Genomic DNA, 20317 nt, shown 5'->3' with positions numbered 1-20317 from the left:
TAAAATAATCCCTTTGCGAGAAATGCTAGTAGTAAATGTCTTTAGGGGAGTGTGGAGTTTAAAAAATGGTTAGTGACTTTTACCACTCGGATTAACATTTGCTAATGAATTTAGTGTATTTTATTTGTAATGTTTGATCCCCTTAATATTGATGGAATAAACTCTTTGGCATGTTTTGCTGTAATTTTCCTTCTCCCACCCATTTGATCTTGCTGGGCAGTGCACATCTTGTGGCTGAAAGTGGATTTGGGAGATGCTGCCAAAGAAGCCATGGCGAGTTGCTGCAGTGCATCTTGTAGATGGTGCACACTGCAGCCACGGTTCACTGGTGAATGTGTAAATTGGTGGATTGGGTGTGCAGCTGTTGCTTAGATGTGACTCCTGCTCTAAATTTCTCTTCTGCTTTTATAGAAAAGACTTGAACTAAAATGAGATTGGAATTTTGGTGAAATGAGAGATGTGCTGTACCAATCGTTTTTTATTTTTGACACTTCTAAACTAAATTTACCTACATAACCGTGACGGCGCTTGAAAATAATTGATTTGTTGTGAAGTGATTTGGGATGCCTTGATTTAAGACACTGGACCTAAAATTCCGGTTGGAGGCTTCCTTCTGACGAACCCCTCTGACCCAAAATGTTTTTACGAAGGTACCTGGTGGTCCCGGAGGCACCTGCGATTTGAGGTGGGAGGCCTTCTCTTCGTGCAAATAGCCCAATATCGCCCGCGCGAATGTCCTGGCTGCAGGGATGCGTTCAATCTGTCAAGCCAAAACTTGACCGATCGGAAAAGCCAGTTTTCGGCATTTGTGGGGCCTCGCCGATTCCGTATGGACCTTTAGCCCTACTAAATGTAATCTCTTTAACTATATAGGAGCAACTGAACAAGCCCCCCCAAAAAAGTGATTTGGCTCCTATTTGCCTTCTAGAGATGTGCTGAATTTTAACCATTTCAAAAACTACAAGAATTAGACCATTGTTATACTGATGAAAATGAATGTTTGTTTTTGGCTTAATGATTTTGTTTTCTTTTGGCAGGGAGGATCTGGGATTTAGGCTCATATCTGAACAGGTTAGCCACCACCCACCAGTCAGTGCATTTTATTCAGAAGGCGTCAATAAGGATTTTGTTTTCCATGGTTCTATCTATCCCAAGCTTAAATTTTGGGGGAAGAGTGTAGAAGCAGAGCCACGAGGAACTATCACACTAGAGCTTAAAAAGTAAGTATGTTTATAATTTTGAGGGGAAAGCTTTGTTTACTTTTCACCCCTATCCCCAATTTTGAACAATTGAATGAAATGTCTTTAACAGTTTTTAAATACCAAGAAAAGAGCTTTAAACCCCAATCCTAACTTTCAACTGGATTGCTTTATTTCCACTTTTGCGACATGACCGCCTCCGCCCCTGTACTACTGAAAACCTTATCCATGCATTTGTCTCCTCTAGACGCAACTTCTTCACTCATTTTCTTGCTGGTCTCAAATATTGCACTCTCCAATTTATCCAATGCAGCTGTCCATATCATGTCCTGCACCAAGTCCTGTTTGCCCATCACCCCATCCTTGCTGAACTGCAGTGGTTACCTGTTCCCCACAATATTAAATTTAAAATCCTTGCCTTCTATTCAAATCCTACCATGACCGTGTCCCACCTATCACTGCAACATCCTCCAGCCTTCTATCTGCTCTTGTAGCCTTTGATCTTCTGACTCTGCATTTTCTCTTCCATCAGTGGTCTTGAATGCTCTCTCTGGAACTCTTTCCTTAAACCCCTGCACATCTCCACCTCTTTAAAAACCTTCTCAAAACACAGCTCTTGACTATATTTTTGGTTCCCTATCCTAAATCGCCCTGCATGACTCTTCATTGGTTCCTCTGCCCTTTTCCATTTGTGAAGCACATTGCAACTTTTTTCCCCCATATAATATATATTCAATTTCTCGTCATCCTTTCACTCACGTTCGTTCTTTGTGTAGCTTAACTTCTTGGCATCCACTGTTTTGATTTCTAAGTTTTCCATATCCTGCACCTTCTCTGTACAATTAAGGATTTTATATGCCCTTCTTTCTTTCTCCCTAATGCCTTCTAAGACTTCCGTTTTCCTTCATGTCGTTTTGCTCTCTTAAATTGATTCTTGACTTGTTTGAGAGAAATTGCTTCTCTGTTTATGTCTAATAAAAACTCTAACACTTCAATTTTACTTCCACATCCTTCCCTTTAAATTGTTGTTCCTGCCTATCTCTCTAATCTCCTCCAGCCGCACAACCCCCCCGAGATTTCTGCGCTCCTTTTGATCATCCCTGATTATAATCGCTCAACCATTGATGGCCGTGCCTTCTGTTGCCTCGGCCCTAAGCGCTGGAATTCTCCGCATCTCTACACCTCTCTCCTCCTTTAAGACGCTCCTTAAAATCTACTTCTCTGACCAAGCTTTTTGTCACCTGCCCTAATTTGTCCTTGTGTGGCTTGATGTCTAATTTTTTGTCTCGTACTACTCCTGTGAAGTGCCTTGGGTCACTCCGTTAAAGGCGTTATATAAATACAAATTGTTCTTGTTTTGTTTCTTTCGCGTGGGTTTCGATGTCTTGATCACGGGGGGAGCAGGCAGAAATTTGAAGTTTGTATGCACACGACCTGTTCTAGATAGTGGGAGCAGTAGGTTTAATATGTCAGAATACTAACGCAAACATTATATTCAGACCTCTCCTTCAAGCCAGGGCTACCTGCAAATGGATTTGTTATTGACACATTGCAATGAAAATTGGTAGGATTTTGTTTCAGGGACAGGAGATGCAGAATTCTGAAAAATGATAAATGCATCTGAAGTAAGCTTAAAATATCCTAATCCTGCATTAATTGAGGGTAGGGTGTGATGATTGCAAATGGAGGAACTTTCCATAGAAAATAGGTGCAGGAGTAGGCCATTCGGCCCTTTGAGCCTGCACCGCCATTCAACAAGATCATGGCTAATCACCCAACCCAGCAACCGCCACCCCCCTCCCCCCCCCCCCTCCCCCCCCCTCCAGCCACAAGAACTCCCTCCCGAGCACATCCAATGAACTGGCATCAACAAATCTCCGCTGCAGGGAATCCCACAGGCCAACAACTCCCCGAGTGAAGAAGTCTCTTCCCATCCCAGCCCCAAACAGCCCACCCCCCATCCCAAGACCGTGCCCTTCCCCCACCCCCCCCCGCCCCCCCCACCCCGGCTCCGGACCCACCCAACTCCGGGAACACTCCCCCCGCACCCAACCCGCCCCGTCCCGTCAGAATCCTTCCCAAATGCCGAACACCCCCGGATGGCGAGCCCGGAGCCACGCCCCTGCGATGCCAACCACACCACATCCACCAACCGCCATCTGCGCAGTCAACCCGTCCAACACTCCCTGCACCGAGGCAGAGCCCCCAGGCCCGCCCCTCCAACACACTTCGCCGCCCCCCCCCCCCCCCCCCCCAGACCTCCGCTGCAATGTGGCCCCTCCCATTCTCCGCCCCCCACCTCCACCACTCTCCCCGCCATCCCCCGCCCCGTCTCCCCTCCACTTCCTTCTGCCTCCCCGCACAGGCTCCCATCTTTGGGGCAGTCGTGGAAGTCCTGTTCCCTCCGCAGAATTGGCCTTACCACCCCTCAATGGAAGCGGAGTGCAATTTCTCACACTCCACTTCCTTTGGGGGCAGTTACCGGAGCACGACTGGATGCTCCTGTGACAGTTTGAAGTGGTGCTCTCCACTTTCTCTCCTGTGACAGTTTGAACTGTGTACATTTTGCTGTTATCAGGAGAAAATGACATTTATCGCACCCTCTGCTGAAGTTATTGCCCAGAACAATATGTTTAAAATTAGTTGCTCTGTTCTTTCAGGCACAATGAGGCCTATAGTTGGACAAATCCTTCGTGCTGTGTACATAATGTAATAATTGGCAAGCTATGGATAGAACAGTATGGAACGGTAGAAATCACGAATCACAGGTAAGCTTGATTTTTAAGAACAAGAGTCTGGATTTTAGGCTTTTCTGTTTTCGGGGCAAAAATGGAGGTGGGGCGGGAAAGTTAGCGGCTGGGAATAGGTTGCACTATATTAAGGAATTTTTGCCATCTGGATCCTGTGCCAGGGTGCACAGCGAGAAGAGAGGCGTTGAACAACTTTTGAGGTGCAAAAATGGGAACCTCGTGAACTAAGTGCTGAGTCGTGTGCGCTCAGAGAGGTCTTGGGTGGGGGTGGGACCGTTTTTAAAAAAAAACACACACAAACTTTGCCCACGCCACTACAACACAAATTGCTAAAAAAATGAAAAGAACAAACACTCGTACTTGCCTTTACAACATATTACCTTCCTCACCGCCGCCGGTATGGCTGAACCACTCTGGTTTCCCAGACGGTCATTGCGAGGTGCGATTCCAGGCATACGGATCGGGTTCGATTCAAAACTACTGCTGGTGTCGCAACGAGAGATGTTGCACACCCGGTGCCGCTCTTCCTGGCGGTGCTGCTAAGTGTCGCCGCAAAACCTGACCTGAAGCTCCCGACCGGACACACGAGACCTTACAGCCCCATTTCAAACCGCTCTGGGACGAGACCCGGAGCGCAAAGGACCGGAAAATCCAGTCCAGGTACTTCCTTAGGAAAAGTAATGCAAAAGCAAAATGCTGCGTATGCTGGAACTCTGAAATAAAAACGCAAAAAGCTGAAATACTCAGCAGGTCAGGCAACATCTATGGGGAGAGAAACCGAGTCAACTTTAACTTTTTATCAGAACGAGGTCATCGACCTAACACGTTAACTCTGTTTCTCTCTCCACAAATGCTGCCTGACCTGAGTATTTACAGCATTTTCTGTTTTTATTTCTTAAGAGTGTTCTTTCTAAAATTGCATGATACATTGATAGTCTTTCTCTTTCTGTAATTGTAACCAAGTCACGCACTAGTCATAAAATGGTTGACTTAATACATTTATTACAATAGTCAATTCTCAAAATTATTCAAGTGCATAGCAATTGGGAAATTGTAGATGGGTCAACTTTTTTAATTAAAAAAATGAGTGCCGCTATTATAGCTGCCATTTGAACAAATGGTTCTGACCTAACGCTGCTCCTCTTGTTCCACTCTCTATTCTTACTAAATTGAGCTCAGCAAGATGTTTTTTTTTGTTAACAAATCTGCTGTTGATTTTCATAAACTGCACAAAAAAACCTGGTTCATATTTTCAGCATCAGCCATTGGCCAGACTAATCACCTAATTGTTTCCTTATGTTGCAACTCAGTACCGTAATCTGGGCTGCAAGGGCAAAAATCAAAAAGGGCCACATTACAACATAATTTTAAAAGGACAAAGAGTGTTAAAAAAATAAGCCTGAAGGCTCTGAGTCTCAATGCGAGGAGCATTCGTAATAAGGTGGATGAATTGACTGCGCAGATAGCTGTTAACGGATATGATATTGGGATTACGGAAACATGGCTTCAAGGTAACCAAGGCTGGGAACTCAACATCCAGGGGTATTCAATATTCAGGAAGGAAAAGGAGGTGGGGTAGCGTTACTGGTTAAAGAGGAGATTAATGCAATAGTAAGGCAGGATATTAGCATGGATGATGTGGAATCTATATGGGAAACACCAAAAGGCAGAAAATGTTAGTGGGAGTTGTGTACAGACCACCAAACAGCAGTAGGGAGGTTGGGGATTGCATCAAACAGGAAATTATGGATGCATGCAATAAGTGTACAGCAGTTATCATGGGTGACTTTAATCAGCATATTGATTGGGTTAACCAAACTGGTAGCAATACTGTGGAGGAGGATTTCCTAGAGTGTATAAGGGATGGTTTTCTAGACCAATAAGTCAAGGAACCAACTAGAGAGCAGGTCATCCTAGACTGGGCGTTATGTAATGAGAGAGAATTAATTAGCAATCTGGTCGTGCGGGGCCCCTTGGGGAAGAGTGACCATAATAGGGTAGAATTCTTCATTAAGATGGAGAGTGACGCAGTTAATTCAGAGACTAGGGTCCTGAACTTAAAGAAAGGTAACTTCGATGGTATGAGACGTGAATTGGCTAGGATAGACTGGAGAATGATACTTAAAGGGTTGATGGTGGATAGGCAATGGCAGACATTTAAATATCACATGGATGAACTACAACAATTGTACATCCCTGTCTGGCATAAAACTAAAACAGGGAAGGTGGCTAACAAGGGAAATTAGGGACAGTGTTAAATCAAAGGAAGAGGCATATAAATTGGCCAGAAAAAGCAGCAAACCTGAGGACTGGGAGAAATTTAGAATTCAGCAGAGGAGGCCTAAGGGTTTAATTAGGAGGGGGGGGAAATAGAGTATGAGGGTAAGCTTGCAGGGAACATAAAAACTGACTGCAAAAGCTTCTACAGATATGTGAAGAGAAAAAGATTAGTCAAGTCAGAATCAGGGGAATTCATAATGGGGAACAAGGAAATGGCAGACCAATTGAACAAATACTTCGGTTCTGTCTTCACTAAGGAAGACACGAATAACCTCCCGAAAATATTAGGGGACCGAGAGTCTAGCGAGAAGGGGGAACTGAGGGAAATCCTTATTAGTCAGGAAATGGTGTTAGAGAAATTGAAGGGACTGAAGGCCAATAAATCCCCAGGGCCTGATAGTCTGCATCCCAGAGTACTTAAGGAAGTGGCCCTAGAAATAGTGGGTGCATTGGTGGTCATTTTCCAACATTCCATGGACTCTGGTTCAGTTCCTATAGATTGGAGGGTAGCTAATGTAACCCCACTTTTTAAAAAAGGAGGGAGAGAGAAAACAGGGCATTATAGACCGGTTAGCCTGACATCGGTGCGGGGAAAATGCTGGAATCAATTATTAAAGATGTAATAGCAGCGCATTTGGAAAGCAGCGACAGGATCGGTCCAAGTCGGCATGGATTTATGAAAGGAAAATCATGCTTGACAAATCTTCTAGAGATGTAACTAGTAGAGTGGATAAGTGAGAACCAGTGGATCTGGTGTATTTGAACTTTCAAAAGGATTTTGACAAGGTCCCACACCAAGGAGATGAGTGTGCAAAATTAAGGCACATGGTATTGGGGGTAATGTATTGACGAGGATAGAGAACTGGTTGGCAGACAGGAAACAAAGGGCCAAAGTTTCCACATGATTTGCGCCTGATTTTTAGGAGCAACTGGTGGAGAACGGACTATCTTAGAAATCGCAATTCTCCACATTTTTTTTTCTGCAGTTCTAGTGAGGTAGAACAGTTCTACTTTGGAACAGAATTTTTTCTTCAAAAGGGGGCGTGTCCGGCCACTGACGCCTGATTTCAAAGTTTCCACAGTGAAAACGTACTCCAAACTAAAGTAGAATGGAGCAAGTGAAGAAACCTGTTCTACACATTAAAAAATCAGGCGCAGGTTACAAATTAGGCGTCCAGAACGAGGTGGGGGGGGAGGGGTGGGGAAGGGAACTCATTAAATTCTACAATCAATCCTTATTTATACTTCTACAAATATTATACAAATAAATCCAACCTGAATAAACATTTATAAGCAAAGAAAAGATTAAATACACCATCTTCCTACCTGTGTGAAAGTGCTTCAGCCATCGTTCGAAGGAAACCGCCGTTTGTTGCCACGCAGGGGAGGGAGGGGAAGGAGACAGTGAGAAGGGAAGCCTCAGTGCTGATGTGCTGATGGAATGTGATTTTATTAAAAAATGTTCAAAAATTAAACAGCTACAAAGAACTACAAAAATGACCGAGTGCCAATGTTTTTTTTCACACTGAGCATGCGCGAACGCTCCAACACGCACGCGCAGCGTTGCCAGCAGGAAAAAAACTAATTTAAATAGTACCCGCCCCCTCCCACTTACAAAATCAGCGCGAGTGTAGGCTCCGCCCCCTGGGCGCCACGCCAAACAGACAAGGAGCTGCAGAGCGCTCGAGAATAGCGCGTTTTTTTTCTGCCGCCGTTTTAGGCGCGAAAAACGGGCGCCCAGCTCGGAGAGTTGCCCGTTTTTTATCCTGTGGATACTTGGGCCCAAAGAGTGGGAATAAACAGGTCCTTTTCAGAATGGCAGGCAGTGACTAGTGCGGTGCCACAGGTTTCAGTGCTGGGACCCCAGCTATTTACAATATACATTAATGATTTTAGACGAAGGAATTGAATGTACTATCTCCAAGTTTGCAGATGACACTAAGCTGGGTGGCAGTGCGAGCTGCGAGGAGGATGCTTGGAGGCTGCAGGGGGACTTGAACAGGTTAGGTGAATGGGCAAATGCATGGCAGATGCAGTATAACGTGGATAAGTGTGAGGTTATCCACTTTTGTGGTAAAAACAGGAAGGCAGATTATTATCTGAATGGTGGCAGATTAGTAAAAGGGGAGGTGCAACGAGACCTGGCTGTCATGGTACATCAGTCATTGAAAGTTGGCATGCAGGTACAGCAGGTGGTGAAGAAGGCATGCTGGCCTTCATAGCAAGAGGATTTGAGTATTGGAGCAGGAAGGTCTTGCTGCAGTTGTACAGGGCCTTGGTGAGGCCACACCTTGAATATTGTGTACAGTTTTGGTCTCTTAATCTGAAGAAGGACATTCTTGTTATTGAGGGTGTGCAGCGAAGGTTCACCAGACTGATTCCTGGGATGGCAGGACTGACACAAAAGGAAAGACTGGATCGACTAGGCTTATATTCACTGGAATTTAGAAGAATGAGAGGGGATCTCATAGAAACATAAAATTCTGACGGGATTGGACAGGTTAGATGCAGGAAGAATGTTCCCGATGTTGGGGAAGTCCAGAACCAGGGGTCACAGTCTAAGGATAAGGGGTAAGCCATTTCAGATCGAGATGCGGAGAAACTTCTTCACTCAGAGAATTGTGAACCTGTGGAATTCTCTAATCACAGAAAGTTGTTGAGGTCAGTTCATTAGATATATTCAAAAGGGAGTTAGATGTGGCCTTGCAGGCTCGAAGGGCCAAATGGCCTATTCCTGCACCTATTTTCTATGTTTGATAAAATTTGCAGGTACAGATTGAATGATCTTTTGTTGTGCTGCTGCTTCCCAGTCTGACCTTTCTGCCCCAATTGATTTTTTTCTATGTATATGCTAGACTTGTGCACAAATATTTTTGTATTAATTTAAAAGGCAACAGAATAGGGTATGGATCCAGCACAGAACATTGGGTAGTTTGTCATGAATCTCCCTCGAGTTAAAATTGGTATTTGCTCTTAACTGCATGAGTGTGAATTATCACACTAAAGTGGGTCTGATTAAACCCAACATCAATGTAGCATATGTAGAATCACATAAATCACACAGCATGGAAGGCGGCCATTTGGCTCATCATGCCTGTGAAAGAGCTATCCATTTAGTCACATCTGTTCTTTCCTCGTAGCTGTGCAAATTTATTCTTTTCAAATATCCAATTCCCTTTTGAAATTTACTTGCACCACCCTTTCAGGCAGTGAATTCCGGATCATGACCACTTGCTCCTCTTCTCCTCACACCTCTGGTTCATTTGCCACTGACCTTAAATCTGTGTCCGCTGTTTACCGATTCTCCTGCCAGTGGAAACCGTTTCTCCCTATTTACTCTTATCAAACCTCCTCCTAATTTTGAACACCTCTGTCAAATCTCCCCTTCACCTTATCTGCTCTAAAGAGAAAAAAAACACCACGTTCTAGTCTCTCCATGTAACTATTCTGTGGGTGACTTGCATTCCTGACAAATGCAGTGCTCTGGCCCTCCCGCACAGCTGGCTCGCTGGCGTTGCAGTGGGAAAAACCGCGCACACGTGTTATTTTGAAGAGGCCGCGAACCCATCAGATTATCAATTCACTCAATTTAAATAAATGCGCTGGTATGAGCATGCCTTGGGACACAGCTAGAGGAGCTGTTGGAGGATGGGGCAGGTGGGGCGGGGGTGCAGTGAAAAGAGAGGAAGATGTGACGCTTAAAAGCTACCTGGTAACCCGTGGACCTGGGCTAAAAGTTAAAGACTCATTGCTAATCGACCTCCTTTATAAGAGGGCTAATTTAAATATTACTGCAGGGAAATTCTGGGTCTTCTAGGCCATGACCTTATGGATCCCACTTCTATCACTATATTGACTTGAATGCCAGTATTTTTTTGCCATCCAGGTAACTGAGGGGGGGAGGTGGCTGGTGGGGAGAAAGGTGAGAGGAACAGGAAGTCCAGCAGGTGACATTATCCCAATGGTGTTCCTCCGTCCCGACGTCAGGCCATCAATGAGCTGGATAGAATTTATGGTTCTTCCTTTACCGGTGGGAATTTCCAGCGTGACATCTTTGGGGTGGAGACCTAATGCTTCTGTGTACAACCCAATTTTTTGCCCCTTCTGGTTCTTTCTTGCCTCTTTTATGCCTGAACTCAGCTCCAGGCACCACAGGCCTTAACCTTAAGCTAACTGGTCTAATCACTTATAGTGTCACTTATATTTGCAGGGGATAAATTTCTCGATTCCTCCATTAAACTTAGAAGAATGTAAATATATGCATTTGAAATCAAACATCTAACCTCAAATATTCTGGGAAGACTCAAAATCTATTCTTGACTCTCTTGCTGGTAACCAATGTATTCATTAGGTAAGAGATGAAAGTAAGTTTGATTGCATTCAATATTTTAATTTTTAATCCACAAATGCTTTATGCATTGGAATTAGTTGGAAGAATTATCCTGTGCTCATATTGGGAACAATATAACACTCAAATGATATTGGATGACTGTTGGATACTGAATCCACACCTCTACTATAATGCTGACCTGAAATCAAATATAATATACATCCATTCAGGGAAATGTATGCATTTTTGAGTCCTTTCACAGTTCTGTATGATTACATCTTGCTTTTTTTTGCAGTACTGGTGAAAAATGTTTGCTACATTTTAAACCATGTGGGCTTTTTGGAAAAGAACTGCACAGGGTTGAAGGATACATTCAGGACAAAAGGTTTGTTTGCAGGAAATGTGTAGCAATGTTTTATGTTTTAACATGTACAATTAGTAGTGAGTTCTTGTACTTGAAAAGCACTTAATTTAGCTGTAAAGCACTTTGGAATATGGTGAAAGGTGCTATATAACTGCAAATTCTTTCTCTCTCTAATGTGGGGGGAAAAATGCTTGCCATAAATGTCTGGTTCAGATTTTTTTTCCTAATGTCGTGTTGTGCCTCATCATTAACAACAACATGTATTTATAAAGTAAAACCATATTATGCATATTTTCTTCATTCACAGTAAAAGGAAGGTTTGTGTAATATATGGCAAATGGACTGAATGCCTGTGGTGTGTGGACACTAACACATATGAGACTTACAAGAAAAATGATAAGAAGGGTATCGACCAAAAGAAAGCCAAGGAGGTTAGCCCTTTTACATTTTTGTATACTATGGATGTATAACTGTTTCTTTAGATGCGCACAAGTTTCTTGTACATCTTCATTTATGTAACTGCTCGTGTTATCTATGTTAAAGCAGACGCCACCTGCTGTAGCTTCTCACTCCAGCACCGTAACTTTGAAAACCCTGTGCATGCATATAACTGGTGTTTCTGCTAAACATCTATCAAGTTAAGGCACAGGAGCAGGACAAGCCCTCAGCAAATTCACCCCTGTAGTTTTTTTTGGATACTGGCTAATATCCTTTACTTCTTCATCCTCCACATGTTACTTGAATTTAGTTGGGTTATAATTAACAGCGCGATGTGTGGTGTGAAGCTTTTGTTGACAGCACACTCTGATTTCAGCCCACATGGTATCCCCCCTCCCCATTCTTGTGATGTACAAAAGCTTTGCTTTGGTGATATGGTGCCAGTTTGATTTTCCAACCAGGAACAACTGTTCTCCACGTTGGATGAATGGATTAGTATTGTGCTCTCTGGAAAGTACATTTCATAAATGTGTTTCAGATGGAAGATGTTGTACGAGCTGAAAATGATGAAGCTGATGACATGCCTGAGATCCAGGAAACTGTACAAGTTGTCCCTGGAAGCAAACTACTCTGGAGGATAGCAGCAAGGCCATCACACTCTTCTCGGGTAAGAATGAAAGTCTAATACAACTTCAAGTAACACTTGGTGAAATGTGTGTGTATATACGCAGTCTGCATGTGGTGCTCCTGACAATCTGAGCAGAACATTGCTGAACAACTGAGAAACACTGACTTGCAATTTAAATAGTAGATCAGTAAATTATAAACTGTAAAACCCCTGATAATGGTAAACTATGTTTAAATAGTTAAAATTGGCACGCTGGCTCCAACACTGATGGGACATTGTTTATTCTTCAGGACATCCAATCAATGGGATTGTTAAATCAGAGATCTTGCAGTTGTATACTTTACTGATCTGTTGTTTAAACAGTCAGTCAGTGTTTCTTAACTGTTCAACAATATTGGTAGCATTTGTGCGCAATGTAGGTGAGGGAATAAATTAATGTAACAAAAAGAGCAGCTAATACTTAAAGCACAGATGTTAAGAGGAGTGACTGTGAGATGGTCAGTAGCTGATTAATCAGAGTTTAAAATGCTGCCTGGCACTGTGCAGCAAAATACATTGTGATCAGCCATAATGATTAATATATAATATAGCAAAACTCTTGCGCCTGCATGCATTTCCTGTCAAAATTCCTTTATAAATTCCTATGTCAACATTTATAATGGAAACTTCCTATGTAAAATGATCACGCTATAGAAACATAGAAACATAGAAAATAGGTGCAGGAGTAGGCCATTCGGCCCTTCTAGCCTGCACCGCCATTCAATGAGTTCATGGCTGAACATTCAACTTCAGTACCCCATTCCTGCTTTCTCGCCATACACCTTGATCCCCCTAGTAGTAAGGACCTCATCTAACTCCTTTTTGAATATATTTAATGAATTGGCCTCAACAACTTTCTGTGGTAGAGAATTCCACAGGTTCACCACTCTCTGGGTGAAGAAGTTCCTCCGCATCTCGGTCCTAAATGGCTTACCCCTTATCCTTAGACTGTGACCTCTGGTTCTGGACTTCCCCAACATTGGGAACATTCTTCCTGCATCTAACCTGTCTAACCCCGTCAGAATTTTAAATGTTTCTATGAGGTCCCCTCTCATTCTTCTGAACTCCAGTGAATACAAGCCCAGTTGATCCAGTCTTTCTTGATAGGTCAGTCCCGCCATCCCGGGAATCAGTCTGGTGAACCTCCGCTGCACTCCTTCAATAGCAAGAATGTCCTTCCTCAGGTTAGGAGACCAAAACTGTACACAATACTCCAGGTGTGGCCTCACCAATGCCCTGTACAACTGTAGCAACACCTCCCTGCCCCTGTACTCAAATCCCCTTGCTATGAAGGCCAACATGCCATTTGCTTTCTTAACCGCCTGCTGCACCTGCATGCCAACCTTCAATGACTGATGTACCACGACACCCAGGTCTCTCTGCACCTCCCCTTTTCCTAATCTGTCACCATTCAGATAATAGTCTGTCTCTCTGTTTTTACCACCAAAGTGGATAACCTCACATTTATCCACATTATACTTCATCTGCCATGCATTTGCCCACTCACCTAACCTATCCAAGTCGCTCTGCAGCCTCACAGCATCCTCCTCGCAGCTCACACTGCCACCCAACTTAGTGTCATCCGCAAATTTGGAGATACTACATTTAATCCCCTCATCTAAATCATTAATATACAGTGTAAACAGCTGGGGCCCCAGCACAGAACCTTGCGGTACCCCACTAGTCACTGCCTGCCATTCTGAAAAGTCCCCATTTACTCCTACTCTTTGCTTCCTGTCTGACAACCAGTTCTCAATCCATGTCAGCACACTACCCCCAATCCCATGTGCTCTAACTTTGCACATCAATCTCTTGTGTGGGACCTTGTCGAACGCCTTCTGAAAGTCCAAATATATCACATCAACTGGTTCTCCCTTGTCCACTCTACTGGAAACATCCTCAAAAAATTCCAGAAGATTTGTCAAGCATGATTTCCCTTTCACAAATCCATGCTGACTTGGACCTATCATGTCACCTCTTTCCAAATGCACTGCTATGACATCCTTAATAATTGATTCCATCATTTTACCCACTACCGATGTCAGGCTGACCGGTCTATAATTCCCTGTTTTCTCTCTCCCTCCTTTTTTAAAAAGTGGGGTTACATTGGCTACCCTCCACTCTATAGGAACTGATCCAGAGTCAATGGAATGTTGGAAAATGACTGTCAATGCATCCACTATTTCCAAGGCCACCTCCTTAAGTACTCTAGGATGCAGTCCATCAGGCCCTGGGGATTTATCGCCCTTCAATCCCATCAATTTCCCCAACACAATTTCCCAGCTAATAAGGATTTCCCTCAGTTCCTCCTCCTTACTAGACCCCCCGACCCCTTTTATAACCGGAAGGTTGTTTGTGTCCTCCTTCGTGAATACCGAACCAAAGTACTTGTTCAATTGGTCCGCCATTTCTTTGTTCCCCGTTATGACTTCCCCTGATTCTGACTGCAGGGGACCTACGTTTGTCTTTACTAACCTTTTTCTCTTTACATATCTATAGAAAGTTTTGCAATCCGTCTTAATGTTCCTGCAAGCTTCTTCTCATACTCCATTTTCCCTGCCCTAATCAAACCCTTTGTCCTCCTCTGCTGAGTTCTAAATTTCTCCCAGTCCCCAGGTTCGCTGCTATTTCTGGCCAATTTGTATGCCACTTCCTTGGCTTCAATACTATCCCTGATTTCCCTTGATAGCCACGGTTGAGCCACCTTCCCTTTTTTATTTTTATGCCAGACAGGAATGTACAATTGTTGTAGTTCATCCATGCGGTCTCTAAATGTCTGCCATTGCCCATCCACAGTCAACCCCTTAAGTATCATTCGCCAATCCATCCCAGCCAATTCACGCCTCATACCTTCAAAGTTACCCTTCTTTAAGTTCTGGACCATGGTCTTTGAATTAACTGTTTCATTCTCCATCCCAATGCAGAATTCCACCATATTATGGTCACTCTTCCCCAAGGGGCCTCGCACAACGAGATTGCTAATTAATCCTCTCTCATTACACAACACCCAGTCTAAGATGGCCTCCCCCCTAGTTGGTTCCTCGACATATTGGTCTAGAAAACCATCCCTTATGCACTCCAGGAAATCCTCCTCCACCGTATTGCTTCCAGTTTGGTTAGCCCAATCTATGTGCATATTAAAGTCACCCATTATAACTGCTGCACCTTTATTGCATGCACCCCTAATTTCCTGTTTGATGCCCTCCCGAACATCACTACTACTGTTTGGAGGTCTGTACACAACTCCCACTAACGTTTTTTGCCCTTTGGTGTTCTGCAGCTCTACCCATATAGATTCCACATCATCCAAGCTAATGTCCTTCCTAACTATTGCCTTAATCTCCTCCTTAACCAGCAATGCTACCCCACCTCCTTTTCCTTTTATTCTATCCTTCCTGAATGTTGAATAGTCTCAACCTTCTGCTAGTAAAGTGCTGCAGTGCAACCACTGGCACGCGAATGTAGGACAAGTTTCCATTATAAATGTAGACATAGGACGGGCGACTAAATTAAGTCTATGCCCTCCCATTCCTCCTCCCCCTCCCCCTTCCCTTTACAACCCTGCTTTACCTGAAGACTGCCCTTGGTTCCCCGTGTCCATTTTGAAGGTGGGAGTACATTTAGAAAAACTGGGATTTCACTGGCTTGAGGAAAAAAAATAGGCTTTAAAGACTATTTTTAAAAGTTATTTATAAGCAGGTCAATCTTTTGACACATTTTTACATGTGAAAACCTGGAAGGGAATCCGCTGACTTGAAGATGCCTCTGAAAAGCTTGGAGCGTTAAAATGTTGTAGTGTTTTTGGTTTTAGCGAATACAAATGTCAAATCTAGCAGAATATTTGTCAACAAAGATGTAGTCACTGTTTTAACATTGCTATTCAATACATAATAACAGTCAAATTGTTCCTATTTCTAGATGTATAATTTCACTAGTTTTGCAATGATGCTGAATGAACTGGATGAAGAAATGAAGGGTGTTTTAGCTCCAACTGATTGTCGTTTTCGACCAGATATCCGAGCTATGGAAAATGGAAACGTGGGTATGTGCATAAATCTAAACATTGGTGTTTACCAGGGATAGAATTCATCTTGTTCAACTGGCTTATATTGAGAGTTCATGCTAATTTGTTTTGAGAAAGTATTCTAAAAGAGATCAAATGTTCTCAATATTATAGAAATTGTTACACCTATTGTATGCTGTGTTAGATTGACTGTGGTTACTGTATGATCTAAGATTACTGAAATTAATGTAGGATCAAGCATCTTATCTGTAACCAAACACATGTATTGAAATTAGGCCCAGCAAAAACTTTGGAGATAAATATCTGTGTTTTAATCTTGTGTTCGTTTGTAAATTTAATTAATGCCATTGGTACTAATGTCAACATGCTAATACAAAGATGAATTATGAACAAGAGCAAATTACAAAAGCTTAACTCCAGTCATCGATTTTTGAACATAATATATTGGGTTTTATAATTGACAGATTTTGCTGGTGCAGAGAAAGAAAGATTAGAAGACAAACAACGAGCTGCTCGTAAAGACAGATCCAAAACTGAAGAGGAATGGAGAACCAGGTTAGTCTGGTCCCATTTTACTGGTTCCCAGAAGAAACGTACACTTAACCTTAGAATCTTTATGCACAAGAAAAGGCTACTAGGCCCAGGTTTATACTGGGAATGGCCAGATGGGACACATTTTTGTGTTCCAAAATTTTTTGGATAGAACAACCCCACCTTACCTGTCTTCTTATTAAAACCTTTAATACCTTCTCTCAAAAAACCCATCCACTTTTCTCTTGAATCCATTTGTTCTGTCTGTTCCAACTGCCTTCACTGATAATTGTTTCCACAGATCTATTACCCTTGGTATGTCAATTTCTGTGTGACTTCCTTTTTTTATTCCTAACTTCCAAATTTTTTGCCCCAAACTATTATGAGTAGACATAATCTTAAACTTCAAAATAAACCCTCAAAATAGTCTAAACCTAAAGACATTGAAATACGTTTAATTTCTTTGCAATTAATGAACGTTAAATCCTTGTAATACGAATTCTATTCTTTGTATATAAATTTATTTATTGAAGTATATCATTATGTACCTTTAGTATTTATTTAAGAAGGGATGAATATACGTTGAAATACATAGGGAGTGGCATTAAGCAAATCAATATGTTGACCCATGCTGTACTTGTATTGGCCCGTTAATTGCGGACAGTGGCGAAGCGACGGTGATCACCGCTGACCTCAAAGAAAGCTACCCTTAAAAAAATCTTGCAATCTCTGAGGCAAAAACTTTAGCTTTCTCGAACTTAATTTGATTGTAGTGCTGTCAAAAGGGGATCACTGGCGTACAGCGGCAATGATGTCATCAAGATGTTGAAGCAACCAAGCACATTGAACAATTCTCAGACAACAAACCAGGAAATAAAAAGCGCTGATTATCATTTCACTTTTGAAACATTTTGCAGAGAACAAAATAAAGATTGGGAAATACACATGGGGTTAAGGTAGAAGCTTAAAATATTAAACTTTTAAAAAAAAAAAAGTTTAAATATTTTTTATTTAAAAAAAATTAAGCTTGATCATAATGGAGAAATTTGACATTCTACAAATATAAAATTAGTTTTTAGGTTTGAATGTTCAGCAGCCAGTATGGCATTAAAACCCCAGTTACACCTATTCCAACAATTACTTGCAGAGTGTTTATAAGCTTACATTTTCGTTCATTTAACTGATCATCGGCTATGGGAAGTTTCACAGCACAGCCTGTGGCGGAGCAGAGAATGACTGACCGCAATTCAGGATTTCCGCATTTATCTCCACATGCACTGAATCCTGAAATTACAGTCAGTTTCAGAGGGGTAATGATGCCAAACACTGACAGTTTTGCCGTCATTACCACTGCAAAATCCGGGCCCTCAATAGAAATGCCAGCTGTCGGTTCAGTTGGGTAAAGTTCTACTACTTGCTTGATTGGGATGAAACGGTAATACATACGTAGGTAAATTGAATTTGCTGCAGGGCTTTCTTTCATGATGAGTCAAAGAAAAAAAGGCCAAAACCTTGATTTAACTTGTTCAGAAATGTTGTCTAAAATCTTTGCTTATAACGAAGTTGTGATTTGTTTATCTTTCATTTCTTAACATTTTTTTGACAGGTGGTTTCGACAGGATATCAATCAGCACACACGAACACCAGACTGGATTTATACAGGGAAGTACTGGGAAAGAAATTACGAAGATTGTCCTGATATTTACTGAGGATGTTTATTCTCAAAGTATCATTGAATGTCGATCAAATGACTTTAACATTTCTACTACTTCTAAATCTTCTACCCTGGTTTTGTCTGTTTGCTTTTATTTTGTTTAACTTACACTGATGTCTGTCCCAGAATCTCTTTTAACTATAATGTTTATGTGCAATAACCGAAAAGAGGTTTTGGAAAATTCTCCCTTCCCGCCATTCATATATAAATAATACAATGCTTGAAATGTTTTGCCAGCATTTCTGATCTGACATAATAGAGTTGGGTGTTAATTTTGAGCTCCCAGGATTACAGTAGAAATGTTTAGCGGTGTCTCCTCCTCTTCCTCCCCCCTCCCCAAACTCCCCCAGTTGGCTCATTGAATTTATCCAGTGTGTAACAGCCATACTGACCAAGAAGGGTCCAGATTCGATCCCTGGTTTGTGCCGAGTTAGCTGATTTCAGCTGGGGTATGACTCGCTACGAAGGGCCGTTTCATCCCTGGGTTAGATGGGGATAAACTGGTGAGGGGTTCACGCATCTGATGCTATCCAGTGGCCCCTGCTTGAAGTGTTCATGTGTAAACGGTGGGCGAGGACAAAATTGGGTGCAATTGTAATGCCCCCTATGGTAAAATAGCCTGCAGACAGTCACTACAAAGACTTACAGATGGATAATGGCTACTTGGGTAAAGTACCAGAGAAGTTGGTGTCCATGGAACGACAGAGAAAGGTGCCTTCAAGAACAATATGGAGGAGAGAAACTTGTCAAGAAAAGAAAAAAAGCTTTAAAAAAAAAATGCTTTACTGGTGCTTATGACTTGAAAACTAGGTACTTATGTTTCAGCATAAATCTATATACATAGGTCTGAATAAAGGTTGCAATTCCACTAGAATGATATAAACATTAACTTTGTATTGCTTTTTCCTTATTTGTTTCCCAAGAAATATAATTTCACATCAGTGCAGAAGTGTTAATCTGTACATGAAATGGTTGCAATTTAATGAGAGTTTTAATAAATGTGTTGGGAGTGGGGAAAGAAATCAGTTGAAAAAAAACAAACCTCCATAAATGGATTCCCAGTGACCAGAATATTGTACTGAAGCATGTTAGATGCTTTTCAATGAGTCTATAATTTGGTGAAGGTGATTAAAATACATGCAGTTGTTAAGCAGCCTACAACCTAAATAATTTAGTGGTGTTACACACTTTAATGTCAAAAATCTCACACAAAAAAGCCCTTTTGTTTATTTAATTTTTTGCTGCGATATTGACTACATTTTCTCACTGGTTTTTGTGTTGCTGCTTTGAAATTTAGACTTTTAATTTCCCATGAGTTCCTTACCTGAAGTATTGGTGTCTCAGGATGAATCCAATTTTTTTTGTGCTGCCTACGACAACAGAACTTCTTATAATGGACTTCTATTTGTCTTCGGCAGTCCTGTCAGCACATCAGTGGGGAAGGTATTTTACAAGTCTTAAAAGTTTAGAGTTGAAAGAGTACAAATGTCAGTCGTCGACTATCTATTCATTTCCCCTGTTTTTCCCTGACAATGTCATCCCTCTCTGTGAGAGTGGTCATTTATTTTTACTAATCGCTCTTTTGCAGTAATACACTCTAATGCATGATTTGAATGTCCCCAGATATGTACTGTTTTGAAAATGTAACAATGCCAGGAGCTGCTTGCATCATTGTTCAAGTGAAGATTTGCAAATCCAAAAACAAAAAAAAATTGCGTATCTGTATGTTTTATTGCCAAAGTGACCTTTATTTTATTGGTGTGCGTGTCTGTAGATGTTCTGAAGCCATAATGTTAAAATGTTATTTCAATTTGAATTCACAGATACAATTTTGTGGAATAGGGAATCAAATTGTACAAAGACAAATATACTTTCACTGGGCTTGAAATTATGGGAACTTACGCTAATAAATTAGTGAATTGTACTTACTATTGATTGTTGTGAATCAATAAGCAGGCTAGGAACTAAAGAACAGCAGTAGCAGCTCATAGATGAGAAGAAACTATTTTCTGTTGTCCTG

General features: G+C 41.9%; 1 protein-coding gene across 7 annotated transcripts in view; it reads left to right on the top strand.

The window, feature by feature from the left end:
• Positions 1-19186, top strand: part of osbpl2b (oxysterol binding protein-like 2b) — a 73368-nt gene extending 54182 nt beyond the window's left edge. For all 7 annotated transcript variants that reach the window (XM_070896279.1, XM_070896277.1, XM_070896282.1 and 4 more), the window contains 8 exons: positions 1038-1220; positions 3860-3967; positions 10855-10944; positions 11231-11354; positions 11900-12028; positions 15947-16070; positions 16517-16607; positions 18190-19186. In XM_070896279.1, coding sequence (XP_070752380.1) covers positions 1038-1220; positions 3860-3967; positions 10855-10944; positions 11231-11354; positions 11900-12028; positions 15947-16070; positions 16517-16607; positions 18190-18292 — 952 coding nt within the window. In that variant the 3' untranslated portion in view covers positions 18293-19186. The remainder of the gene's footprint in view (positions 1-1037; positions 1221-3859; positions 3968-10854; positions 10945-11230; positions 11355-11899; positions 12029-15946; positions 16071-16516; positions 16608-18189) is intronic.
• The last annotated feature ends 1131 nt before the right edge of the window (positions 19187-20317 follow it).

This window comes from Pristiophorus japonicus, chromosome 12 (assembly GCF_044704955.1).
Source record: "Pristiophorus japonicus isolate sPriJap1 chromosome 12, sPriJap1.hap1, whole genome shotgun sequence".
NCBI lineage: Eukaryota > Metazoa > Chordata > Chondrichthyes > Pristiophoridae > Pristiophorus > Pristiophorus japonicus.
Note: the sequence above shows the minus strand (reverse complement) of the source record. Positions and strands in the feature narration are given on the sequence as shown.